Genomic DNA, 13,975 nt, shown 5'->3' on the forward strand with positions numbered 1-13,975 from the left:
CTCATGGCATTGGTCTTAGAAACCGGATAGTACTTCTTCAAGAACTCTTGTTGCATTTCAACCCAAGAAGTTATTGAAAAAGGCCTAAGATTGTTAAACCAATATTTTGCCTTGTCTTTGAGGATGAATGGAAAAAGTTTAAGCCTTAAGACCTCTTCCGGTATGTCCGTGTACCTTACGGTGCAACATACTTCAAGAAACTCATCCAAATGCTTGTAAGGTTCTTCACTTGGAAGCCCATGATAATTAGGAAGCATTTGTAGGGTTTGTGGCTTGATCTCATAGTGGTGTGCTCTAAATGGTGGCAATTGAATGCATGTGAGTGTATTGTATTAATTAGGCACATAGTGATCTCTTAAAGCAAGGGGAGGATTAGCGATTGGAGGTGCAACATGGGCACCATGATTGCCTTGAATGATGGGAGGTGGTGGAGTATAGATTGGCCTTGGCATTCTCAATGGAACTTGGCCTTGTTGTTGTGGTGGATGAACAAATGGCCTCGGCATGCCTAATAGAACTTGCATGTTATCATGATGCACGTTGGGGTGGAGGATGCCTTGTTGGTCTATGTGACCGAGGTCCTCCACATAGTCCTCATTGTGTCCTTCCATTGGTGAAATGGATTGACTAGAACTTCCTCTTCCCCTAGGGTTTCGAACAATGGATTCAAGATGAAAATTTAAAGGGATAAGAGTGGGTCTCAATGATCTACGACCATGCATGCACAATGCAACACAGCAAGCAATAATGATAAACATTTTACCTTCACAACAAATCAACAATCAATAAACTTCCTCCACATACAATGTTCCTATACTCCCATGCTTTCAACAATATGCAAGAAAAGTAAATTGCCTCCATGCGGGCTCACGATTTATCTAAGAATTGAAATACAAGCCTCCACGCGGGCCGACGATTTAACTAGAGATTGAGTAAGAAAAAGCTCACAAAGGTCCTTTAGCACTTCAACTCCAAATTTTTTTTTAGCTTTTAGCTTAGCAATTTTTTTTATTTATGATTTTAGCATTTTTCCTTACTTGCTTAGCTTCTTTGCTTTGATGCTCCTTTACTCACCTTCTTAGCTCAATGCTCCTAGTCAAACAAGAACAAATACAATAAGTAACAAAAATTGAAATGAAAATAAAGTAAAGACATGATCAAAGGAGTACTAATTCCTAATTGATTCCACAAATACGATGTTGCCAATCAATCAATCCCCGAAAACGGCGCCAAAAACTTGGTGGTTTGTCGCACACCAACCCAAAGTTTGCACTAAAAGATAGTGGTGTAGAGCTATGATGAATGTGGCCAAGTTTTACATTTAGAAATTGCCACTACTACCTTTCACTAAAAATATAGCTAGGGCAAGTAGGGATCGTCCCAAGGGATTAATGAGTCGTACTAGGTTGAGGAATCAAGATTAGGGTTAGTAGGTCGAGTGATCAAAAGATTGGTTGGTGGTTGAATTACACTAAGATACAATTTAAACTAAAGTAAACAATAATGCAATAAAGAGAATAAAAGAGAGAGAGAGAGATCTTGGGGTTTAGAGATCACCACTAAGCATAGCTTTTCTACACCCTTAATGAATAATTAATGAGGAGAAAAACATGTATTGCAACAAAGTGTGTGTGTGAGGTTGTTTCAACAAGCATGGATGACAAATTAAGCATATATTGTCTAAGAAATATGATGGATAGTACAACATATCAAATTAAGCCATTAATACTTTCTTTAAGCTCACAATCCAAATACATCACAAGGGTAGAGATATATGTTACTTGCTTTCATAAGTATGGAACATCAACAACAAGTATGGATTGTCCTCCCATTTAACATCTAAACTACAACTACACTACGATTAAGCTAATGACATGAAATTAAACTAATTAAACAAAGGGAGAGGTACAATCTATTAAGAAATGAGTATGAACCATCAAATAAACCACAAGAACATTCCATTAAGCGCTATGTCTTGACAATCTTTAGATTTATAGCATTAATACACATAGACATGCATCAACAACACAAGAAATAGAGACAAACACATGAACATCTATTCTAGCATACATAGACATATGGATAGAATGAAATGATCAATTGGAAGTATTAAACCATACAAATCATTGAATAAACAAGATCTACATATATAAAAGTGTCAAAACATGTATCATAATACAAATCCCCTAAAAAATACATAAATCAAGATGTAGAAAGCATGCTTAGGGCTAACTCTAGCCCCAAGAGGATGTCTAGTCACTCATGGATGATGTCTTCCAACCCTCAAGGGCAAGCTCCATGGAAGAAATCTGCTCCTTGTTTGATGAAGAACCTCCAATTGTGTCTCTAGCCTCCTCCTCTCCTTTGCTTCCTCACTAAAAATTCTCTCCAAATCTCCCCTCTAAGTATCTCCAAAAGTATCCTCCAAAAAGTGGCTCATATTCCTTATATAGGTAGGTCAAATATCACCCCAAATGAGCTGGGCTCGTACACCCAATATTCCTCCAATGATTGGATATGGGACAACTTTTAATAAGCTGGAATTTAGATTTTCTCGGGATTTGGGGAGTTCGATCGATCGAACTTGTAGTGAGATCAATCGAACATGGCTGAGATCTATCGAATTGAAGCTGGATCGATCCTCTATGGTGATGCCTTTTTGGATAAAAACAAATCTGAGATATTTTGAAGATATTTTTGGGAAAAGGACAAAAGTGGTTGGTAAGGTGGTACAGTTGGATAAGATCAATCATTTGGATAAGGACAAGATGGTTCGATCAATCAGAGAATGAAGTTGGATCGATCGAACTTTGAGATCTTTGAATAGGGACAAACATGGCTCGAATCCATCTTGAAGTGCTGAGATCGATGAAAGTTGGATCGATCGAACTTTTGTTGAGATCGATCGAAGTTGCTGAAATTCCACCTTTTGTTTCCTTTTGCTCTACTTTGCTCCTTTCTTTGATTCATCCCAGAATTGCTTCATTTTCGCTCTTATTTGGCTGAGTTAGCTTATTTTAGGGATAAGTACCTGAAAATGGAAATAACATGAAATCAATCTAAAGTGAAAAAATAAGATAGATAAAGGTTCTAGAATACCTAACTTTAAGGGGTTTAAATGCGCACTTTCAGCGCTCATCAAGGACCCTTAAACCAAAACTACTAATCTGTCAGTTCATACATAATTAAATTATCATCTAATAATAATTGCCAATACTACTAAAAAGTAGATGAGATTAGTAGATGAAAGACAAATCTCCAAGCTGCGGATCCTCAACTTCAAGAGTAGAACTTCTAATAACCTGAAAAATGAAGCGTGGGTTAGACCCACGAGTAAGCTACTTCAACCAAGCCTCTAAAAACTGATAAATAAAACATCTCTAACCAAAATAATCATAATTAAAGTTTTAACATTTAATATAAGATGATACATATATGTGTGTGTGTATATATATATATATATATAATTTTATATAATATAAAAGTCACATCCTTTTAATACGTTCCTTGAATTCTAAAACCATTTAAAAATGATTTAAACATATACATACCTAAATCTAAACATCAAGAACATTCCCTTTTAACTTACATAACAAATTCATTTATGCTTTGGCAAATAAACCACGCCTTTACAAGTAATTTATTAATACTTTGGCAAATCAACCATGCCTCTAAATGACAATTTATTTATGTCTTGACAACCTATCTATACCTCCAAAAATATATTTTTATCCATACTATTAATTAACAATTCATCCATATTTCCCATGTACGTATTTTGTTCATAAAATTAATAAGGCCGTTTACTTATGCCTTTGGCAACTCATCCATGCCTCCAATTTAACTATGTACTAAACTTTACAATTAACAATGAGAAAAATCATTCATAGGTCTTTCATGCATATTATAAGCATATAAATAATTTAAATAAATAGTGTATTATGATTTCGTTAACAACACCACGTATAAGAGCATGATTCACCTCATAATACAACTTATTAAATGATTATTACATGCTTACTAAAATACCATAGTTTTAACATGGTTATTATTATCTTTTTCATTAATTAATCATGTAAATATAATATAAATATCATGCAATTAAATCCTATACACCGTTCCCGAAGCCTAAGGACTTGTTCAGGATCCTTTAGAGATCAATTAGAAGTTATTCCAAGAAATTTAATGCACTCAACAGCCCTTAGCGCTCGAGCACTAACGACAGTGCTTGAGCGCTACGGACAGTGCTCGAGCGCTAACCTCGAGCACTGTACGTCCGCAGTGATACAGCCTCCATAGCTTGTTCGTTTTGCCTTCGATTCGTGTACTAGTAATCCTACATAATCCTAGGACATTCTAACTCATGATTTCGCATCTAATCGTGTATTATCATCAAGTTATATCATGGTTTAAATCAATGTAAACATTCTCTACGAAAACATGCAAATAAATATACACATATACATATAACCCGTTTCGTTCTATGCGTTTAAACCTATGTCTTGGTGAATTAGCATACCAAATTAATCTGCAGATATTGATACCCAAGGTGTTAAACACATGGATTTTAAGAGGAGAGTTAGAAAAGAACTTGCCTGAATGTCTCGAAACGAAACCGGCGTCGTAAGCTTCCAGATCCGAACTGCAACTCTGGCTCCTCACCGCCATTCTCCACTGGTCCGGCCTCCCCTCTGGTTCACCCTCCCTTCTTCCTTCTCTTCCTCTTTCCTTCTTCTTCTTCCTCCCGAATATTTCTCTTCTCTCGGCATCTCTCTCTCTCTACAGATCTCTCTCTGCCTTATCTCTTCTATCTTTTATATATATTTTTGACTATATCACTCACACCCAAATATATATACATATATATATAGTCAACAACACAATCCTTGTAGGATTCTAGCTATAACACAATACGTAAATCATCTTAATATAAATATGTATCTCTCCTATTTATGCAGATCGCTGGACTTTTTGGGTCGCTCGATCGATCCATTGATTAAGCTTCTCTCCTTTTTTTTTTGCTCGGAGCGCCATTGTCATGCTCTAACACCATGATAAGTAAAAAGCAGTACAAAGAAAGTGAAGAAGAATGTAATGCATTTTTCTGTCTTTCATTGAATCTGTCCAGTAGCTTATATACAGAAGAAAAGAAGGCAAACTTCCGAAAGTTATTCCTAATTACACATAATTACAAATCAATCACAAAGTTACAGCTCAATCAAATATTTGACAGATCATATTAGCAAGTTAATCGATCTCGAATCATATCAGAAAAATCTGTGTAGAATAATTCCTTTGCATTTACGTCGAGACATAAAAAAACTATTCCACTTGTGCATTGCATAAGTTAACAGATCAAACCTCTAAAGGTGGTTGGATGCTCTGTTCCTGATAATCTTCGTTGGAACATGAATCCTAATTAAAACATGAGGATCCCAATTCTCTGCAACAAAGCTTCCATCCTCAATAATAAAAAATTCTGAATAGATACTTGGGAGACCATAGTATGTTGTTCACAACATCATTTGACACTTACACAACCTGATCTTCACTATATATAATATTAGAAGCAGAGAAAAACTGCTCAATGTGTGGGACAAGTGATCTGTTCGAAAGTAGATTACGGGATGATGATTTTTGCTAAGAAAAGGCCTGTTTTTGTTTATTAAATTTCATTAAAGTTTCTTCAATTGATTATATTCAAATGCAATATTGTTGAAGCTTGCCTAAGTTACAAACTATGAGCAGTGGCCACTTTACGAATGGCTTGAGAATATATTCACCTTTAAGAATGGACTTACTATTAGCAGTGGCCACTTTTTTCCACCATTATAAGTTTATTAGAAATTCAAGAAATTCAATTTATGTTAGTGGAGTTGATTCTTGTTTTTGTGCTTTTAGTCTAGAATTTGGTTTTCGAAGTTGACCTATTCTGTTGAAACGAGAGTTCAAATTTTTAGGTTGATCTATCAATAAAAATTATAAGCAATTTCATTTATTTTGTAGCCTAATAGAAAGTTGTAAAATTAGTTAATCGAGCAGTTAATAATTGACGTAGCTGAAGTGATTAGATGTTCACAAGGAACAAGGGTTACCTTGAATAGGAAAAAGAGAATTTATGGAGAAATATGATTTTTTATTAATAAATGATTGAAATGATTTTTTGCTCTCGCAGTACATTAATTGTATGTATTATAAATAAAACCCTAGGAAACTAATAGCAAAAAGAAACTAATTACTAAGGAAACCAAAAATATAAGAAACTTACCTAAAACTAAAATCTCTCTAAAAATTATAAAATAAAAATACATAAAAAACCTAAATAATTAAAATATATAAATATGAATAAATTGTCCTACATGAGTCCCCTGCACTTCAAAAGAACTCATCCTCGAGTTTTTGTTACGAATCATATATGAGTATGAACAAAATTTTAAACCACTCACTTAACCTTGATGCTTCATAAGCTACTTCAAGAATGATAGCGAAAAATCCACACATCCAAAATGCCATTGACGGTTCCCAATTTTCCTCGCCAATAATTATAATTGCAAGGCAATCCAATTCCATAGTCATAGGGTTGCACAACAGATTTATCCTACCCACTTCCTTCAGCAAAGGTACTAACCTCTCCAAGGAAATTTTTCTCTAAGAATCTACAAGTATTTAATCCTAGGGATGTTAAGGCGCCACATCAATAATTTAATTAACTAATGAATACGGTATCGTTTGACTAAAAATACCATTACGTTAGGCTTTCCTTTTTCAATTTCCCTCTACTATCATCAATCTTTATCTGCTAAAATTGAAGCTTTGGAAGATTTCACATATTTTTCTGAGTTAAGAAAATATTTTAAGATCTGAGTACATCAAATAACTCAAAGGTCATTTGAATCTCCTCTATCTTCTAGAATTTTATCCCACTGCAATATCTAGGTTAGTTGAATCATTATATATATATATATATATATATATATATATATATATATATATAATTATCACCTATTCATTGAAATCTATATTCTTATTCACAAAGTCTAAAAAAAAAAATTATACCCAAATTTGTAGATTTATAGAGAAATCCTTAAAATTATTTTCAACTGTAATTTCCAAATATCTATTTTATGTGGAACTAATTTTAAGAGGGATAGTAATTAATAGTGTTCATTGGTCGATACATTATAACCCCTCCAACCAGGCCAACAACAATTTTGGTAGGAATCACGAATCTTGCTTTTGTAAACTTGACTGAAACCAAAAATAATAAATTTCTGAAATTGCTAGCAATTATGGTAGGCATGTGTCTGAAATTGCTCCTTCAATCGGCCACTAGTGTCTTCCAATAGAGACGAAAGAACCGTATTTTAAAAGAGAATGATTGATTGGTATTGACTGATAGGAAATCAATTGTAGCAAGGTAACTAATTGCTCCTTGAATCTGAGAGTTGGATGACAAAAAATAGTAAGGTGGGTTTTTAGTCCCAATGTACCGTATTCATTTGTTAATTAAGTTGTTGATGCGACGCTTTAACAACCGTGAGATTCAATACCAGTAGATGCTTGGAGACAAATTTCCTTGGAAAGGATCCATTCCCTAAAGGTAACATCCCATTAAGATTATCACATAAGAAAATGCACCCCACCAGCCAAGTACGTGTAATCAATTCCCCCTTCCACGGAGACTTGCGTGATTATTGGAATTGGAGTGAGGCACTTGTTATCACTTGATTTTGAATTGCTCATGGGGGCCACTACCACGAGATTAGGAAAAGCACAAGGCAAACTAACATCAATACTCTTTGTTATGAGATATCATTTTTGTAATTGGCTAATTTCGATGTCAAAACAAGTCTGATCGAGTTGTAATTTCAAGTTCAAATTTCAAGATCGAGATCGGCTGCAGAATTAGAAAGTTGTTCAAGTTTGGTATACTGTGATCTACGACAAAGGAATGAACAATAATTTAGGAAGATGAGTTTTGAAGTTAGGACACTTTTCATACTTTGGTATATTTTCAAACTTACCAAAATAGTATTTTTTCCAAGTGTCTGGCCTTTATTATTCAAGACTGGCCATCTTGAACCAGTTTAAGCTTTTTAGAACTGGTTCAAGAATCAAAAGTTTCCTTCGAAATTTCACTAGCCATCTTGAACTGGTTCAGCTTTCCTTGAACAGGTTCAAGGCTTTGAGACAGGTTTGGTAACCTTTGTTTCCTGTTCTGATTATTCTTCCTGATAGGTATAGAATTCTTCCAAATTAAAGTCCTATGCATGAAAATTACCTTTTCTTATGCATATCTAGGTCTTTGAAAATTCTATATAAACCTTGAATTTCATCTTGGTTGATACAGATTTTGCATTACATCTTCAAAATTCTTAAAAGCCTATAAGGAGATATTTTTGGAGAAAATCAAATCTAATTTTTTTTGTCTTTCTTTCTAGAACACACACATAAACATGAGTGATTTTAGAGTGTTGTTCAAATCCTGATCGTGTTCAAAGTTTATTAAATATTACATCTACAACGATCAGAGAAAGCAGTTTTACTTCTTCTACATCAAATTCAGACCTTGAAGAACAGAGGTGAAGCGAATACACTTTGAAAGGGTCAAAGCATTCGAGGAGTGTTGTTTGATCTACCATCAATCATTTTATAAAGATTAAGAGTAAGCCTTAAGTCAAGAGCTGTTGGACTGGATGTCGCAAAGCCAGAAGATTATCAGCGATTGGTGTTTGATAGAATGATAGGGTTTGAGCCTGAGTCAAAGTCCATTGTACTTAATTTGTTTCAAACATAGTGAATCGGTTTACTTTGGACTGCACAATCCATGAGATTTTTCCCACAAACAGTTGGTCTATTCTACCAATTGGAGTTTTCTCGCTAAAAATTCTAGTGTTATCTCTAATTCTATTTACTTTACTTTATTTTTCTTACATGAGATTAATTGCTAAAATAAGTAAAGTTGTTTAAAATAGAAAGCCGCATATCTGTTTTTAAAATCTAAAACTTTTTACACAAATAATCTTCCACTGCACATCTCACAATTGTTATGATCTTCAGACTTGTAATTTCCCAGTATGCTTCCACACTAACTTGATGCTCGAACTCTTCCATGTCGTCTTGAATGATTAACTTGGTTTGATCTTCTTCAACTTGGTTTGTATCTAACCCCATCAAACCATCAGTTATGTCTTCCATGCCTCTCTCTTTCAAAATGTCCTCAGCTATAACAGGGGCAAAGATAAAATTTTGTTCACATCCAATCTTTTTTTTAGCTGATTTATCTTCAATTAAGAAAGGCGAAGCAACATAATTTTTCTTCTAAGAATTACGATTTGCTTCTACAAAATTATAGTTATTCTTCTTCTTGTAATTGTTGACACTAGAATACTTAACATAGGCTAGAACCCCTCGTGAACGTACAGGAACGTTAATCATATTCGGTTGGCCACAAGAAACTTCATATGTAAGTACTCAAATTGGTTCATTATCCTAGTTGCCATCAATCCCAAGTTCAGCGAGTCTCTTTCGGATTTGTAACATCATATGTTCCATCTGAACCAACTGTTGTTCTCCAACATATATATCAATGGCTGCTCAAAGGACATGCACTCCCCGATCATCAACGCGAGAGTGGTTGCTGCCAAACCAATCAATCACCATCAGACCAGGGTACGACAAGACTCTGATGGCAACCGACGTAGTGGAAACGAGTAGATGTTCACAAGGAACTATGGTTACCTTGAATCTACATGATATGGTACCTTGAATCTATAAGAAAAAAGAGAATTCAGAGAGGAATTTTTAATAAATGATTGAATTGTTTTTCTGCTGTCATAGTACATTGTATTTATAATAAATAAAACCCTAAAACTCTAATGAAAAGTAATAGCAAAAATAAAAGTAATTACTTGAGAAAACAAAAAACATAAGAAAATTACCTAAAACTAAAATCTCACAAAAAATTATAAAATAAAAATAAATAAGAAACATAAATAATAAAAATAACTAAATATGAATAAATTGTCCTAAATCAATAATTGTCATTGTCTTCCAACAACAACATATTACTAAGGTCAATGAAAAAAATAGGGTTCTCGCGGGATCCCAACAAGATTTTCTCGACAGAGCCAACCACCCAGTCAGGGCTTCAAATAGGCTGTGACCCGTTTTGTAGGACTCAAAAGAAACATGGGTTCTAGAGGGGGAGAGAGAGTAAAGGAAAGGTAAGTTTGTTTCTATACGTGTGGCTAAAACAATATTTAACTTTCTTTACTTAACAAAATAGATTGAAGGGCCATGAAGTTTGAAAGATGGGAATAACAACCATAACTCTTGTTTGAGAAGCAAGCTAGACTTCTTTTTTCAGGCAAAAAGGTTTGAGAAGCAAGAGATGATGCCTAATATTGTAGTACAGAGCATTTATGGGTATTGGACTTGTTATATATATATATATATTGCCCTTGTATCTTCTGTATTTTAAGAAAAATTTTACAGTCAAAGGGGTGTAAAGGTCATATACGTAACTGAGTCGGAAAGCAGCCGGAAAAAAAAAATAGTATCTTGCAGCTCTAGGATAGTTGGGGAGGGTTGGTTTGGTTTAAATTACACTTGGCTACTATATCACGAAAATCGTTCATGTTCTTTATTATTTTTATTTCTTTTGTGTTTCATTTGTTTCTTCCTTTATCCTCTTCTTGAACGGACTAATACTGACAAGGAAAACACAAAGATAGAGAAATGAAGAAAAGAACACCACAAACAATGGGAGAAAAAGGAAAAAGGTATTCCATTTTTTTATTCATTTATTTTTCTGATACAAAAAAGAATAACTTATCTTTAGTGTGCAAAAGCTCCACATAACAATATATAACTGGAACTAAATGTCAGCATATGTTGTTAGAACAAATTTGCATTAGATTAAAAAATAATAAAAAATATATATAAATAGAGATGAACAAGACTAAATTCTGAACTGCACTAGATCAAGATCAATCTCTTTCGGAACCTTTCTAGGAGGAGGAAACTTTGGGAGAGAATGAGCAACTTTTTTTGCAGTTTCCAAGTAAGACACATATTTGTGAATCATCTCAATAGTAGTGTTATCAGCAATTGCATTATTGTCTTCAAAATTGGCGGTTTGGAAAGCTTGATTGATCAACAAATTATTGAATTCTTGTCTGCATTGCTTGATTGCTTGAATCTCTTTGAATGCCTTCTTCTTCAATGTCCAATTGCCTATTTTCCAGTCGAAGTCATAGAGCACAAGGAACCTTTGGCCATACATGGCTATGAATTCCAATGCAGCAAGAATGAACTCGAACTCTTCTACTGACATGTGATAAGCGAAGTTAATTCGTGTCCATCCGGGCTTCACTCCGTGGTAACCCTGTCAAAATTTATCATATATTAAGATCTAAAAAAACAGAAATGATAGTCTATACATTTAATAACCAAGTCCGTAATTTAGTAGTAAGAAAATGGTGAATTGGGTACCTTTTGGATGGCGGATTTGAAGGAAATTGAATGAGGCTCATCGACATGAAGAAGATGGTGACCGTAAGGTCCAGCACAAGCACACCCACCACGAGCCTGGATGCCAAAAAGGTCATTGAGTAGCTTTGCAACAAAAGGGCCATGAAGGGGTTTATCTCTCACGTTTCCAGACTCTCTCCAAATGGAAATTCCTCCATCACTTGCCTTGTTTTTTAAGTCATGAAATGAGGAATTTGTTGTGGAGAACACGAGAAAGGACAAGATAGCTTGCCTTTTTACACTATTATTTCCTAATACCCAAATGTTTGGATTTGCAAAAAGCCGGTCAAGCGCTCTGTCTATGAAATAGTGCTCCTGCCTTTGGATCACTTCATAACCAATGTATTCTTTTAACGAGAAAGCCATTGCTGTTCTTATTTTCTGAATAATTGGAGGAGTTCCGGCATCTTCTCTCTCTTCCACATCGTCATAATACAGTGTGTCCTGAAACACAGGCAGTATATTAGCAAACTTGGATTGGAATGAAACCATAAAATCATCTAGGCTAACTTTATATATGACGTCCTATACTCTCATATTAGCACATAGATCGAGATTAGGTTAAAGAGAATCATATCTACATACCTCTTCATTGAATCCATTGACAAAGCTAACAGTTCCTCCACCACATGTTGAAGGCGGTGAAGATCCTAATTGATAAAGGACTTTGCTCATTAGAAGAATTCCGGGAGTACCTGGTCCCCCGACGAACTTATGTGGACTAAGGAATATTGCATCATATCCATCTACCTCACCGGATCTCATGTCAATCTCCACATAAGGACCACTACACATAATTAAGGCAAAGCAATTTTCAATTTACTATGTATTTTAGAAAGAAAAAATAAAAAAAATAAAAGTTGTACCATGTCCTACAGAAATTAAACTTCATAACTCAAAAAAAAAAAAAAAAAAAAACTTTTTATGTACCTTGCAGCAAAATCAAAACATGCAAAAGCACCATATCGATGAAGAAGTGAAGCAAGGGAGCGCGTGTCAGTGTAAATTCCGGTGACATTACTACATGCTGAGAAAGAACCCAACACAGGGCGATTTGTGTGCTGGTATGACTCGAGGTGTTGTCTTAAAGCTGCAATATCGATTAGGCCATTTTCATCTAGACCGATCTCTACAACTTCTGCTAAGCTTTGGCGCCACGAGAGGAGGTTCGAATGGTGTTCATATGGCCCAACAAAAACAACCCATCTTTCTTCACTCCTAAGGCTATTCAAAACCCTGTTCTTCATAGTTGATGCAACAGCAATTCCCATAACCTCTTGAAGCCGTTTAATGGCTGCGGTTGTGCCTGAGCCAACAAACAGTAGTGCATCTTCTTCTTTGCCCCCTAAGCAAGACTTGACATACTTACTTGCCGCATGCACCATTGTTGTAGTTTGATCCCCCACATAACTGTCACTTGTATGAGTATTCCCTATTAACACAAATGGACAGTTTTCAATTTTGATGTTTAAGTGAAAAAATTAATTGCAATTGCAAAATATGAGATATAAACCTAATATTTGACATAAAAAATTATACTTTAGCAAGCTTACCATAGAATGGAAGAACCTTCTCAATGATGTACTTCTCAATGAACTGAAGACATCGGCCAGAGGCAGTGTAGTCAGCATAGGTAAGCCGACGCTTTCCAAATGGAGTGTCAAACTCCACATCACTGCCGATGACTTGAGACCTCAACCATGCTAGTTTTCCTTGGGGAGGGCCATTCGGCACATCATTTTCGAGCATCCTAAACGATTTCGAAACCTGAAGACTGCATGCTTTTGTCATAGTCATGGCCTTGACATGGAGTAGATCCGTCGTTGGGTCACGAGGAGTGTCTTTCAACATGGGTTGCTCAAGTTCCATGATCTTTTTCGAGAAATGATTGATACAAAGGATGATTTTGGGTGAAATGAGAAGTAACGCACAATAATAGATGAACAAGAGCAAGATGTTTTAATTGTTGGTGATGGTTTTGGGAGATAGGAAGGCTTAGTATATATAGGGGGCTCGGATGACTCTTGTTTACCATTGAACACCGAGTGAAAGATGTACGACCAAGCACCAACCAATCTTTGTTCCAAGTCATCGGCTTGGAGTTATAACGCCATGTGCCAAGTCATATGTATATTTTTGTTAAATATATTGCAAGTCAATTTTATTGACTATCAGAAAAATATATTCAGTGAAAGATTTTAATAATAATAATAATAATAATAATAGATTTGAAAAATAATAATTAAAAATCCTTGCATGATCCCTATGCATGGAGTTTGAACATAACCACAGGTGAAATGAGGTTTGATATTTCTAAAGACTGTGTTCTGTTTATATTATTGTACTTAACGCGGCTTGTAGAAACATGACAGTAATAATATACTTAAATTGACTAACTTATAAAACAAATGAAACCAATTAATCCGTTGACGCAGTCCAC

The 13,975-nt window shown here is 34.9% G+C and overlaps 1 protein-coding gene across 1 annotated transcript; it reads right to left on the reverse strand.

The window, feature by feature from the left end:
- Window positions 1-10,963: 10,963 nt before the first annotated feature.
- Window positions 10,964-13,404, reverse strand: LOC132277474 (uncharacterized). Its single transcript, XM_059779327.1, has 5 exons — window positions 13,089-13,404; window positions 12,466-12,967; window positions 12,121-12,322; window positions 11,497-11,979; window positions 10,964-11,389 (listed from the first exon to the last, which is right to left on the reverse strand). Exons 1-5 carry the CDS (start codon window positions 13,402-13,404, stop codon window positions 10,964-10,966), a joined length of 1,929 nt encoding a protein of 642 aa, XP_059635310.1.
- Window positions 13,405-13,975: the final 571 nt, after the last annotated feature.

The sequence above is a fragment of the Cornus florida genome, unplaced genomic scaffold, assembly GCF_030987335.1.
Source record: "Cornus florida cultivar Cherokee Brave unplaced genomic scaffold, ASM3098733v1 CherokeeBrave_3.0.0_Hap2_Chr10, whole genome shotgun sequence".
Lineage (NCBI taxonomy): Eukaryota > Viridiplantae > Streptophyta > Magnoliopsida > Cornales > Cornaceae > Cornus > Cornus florida.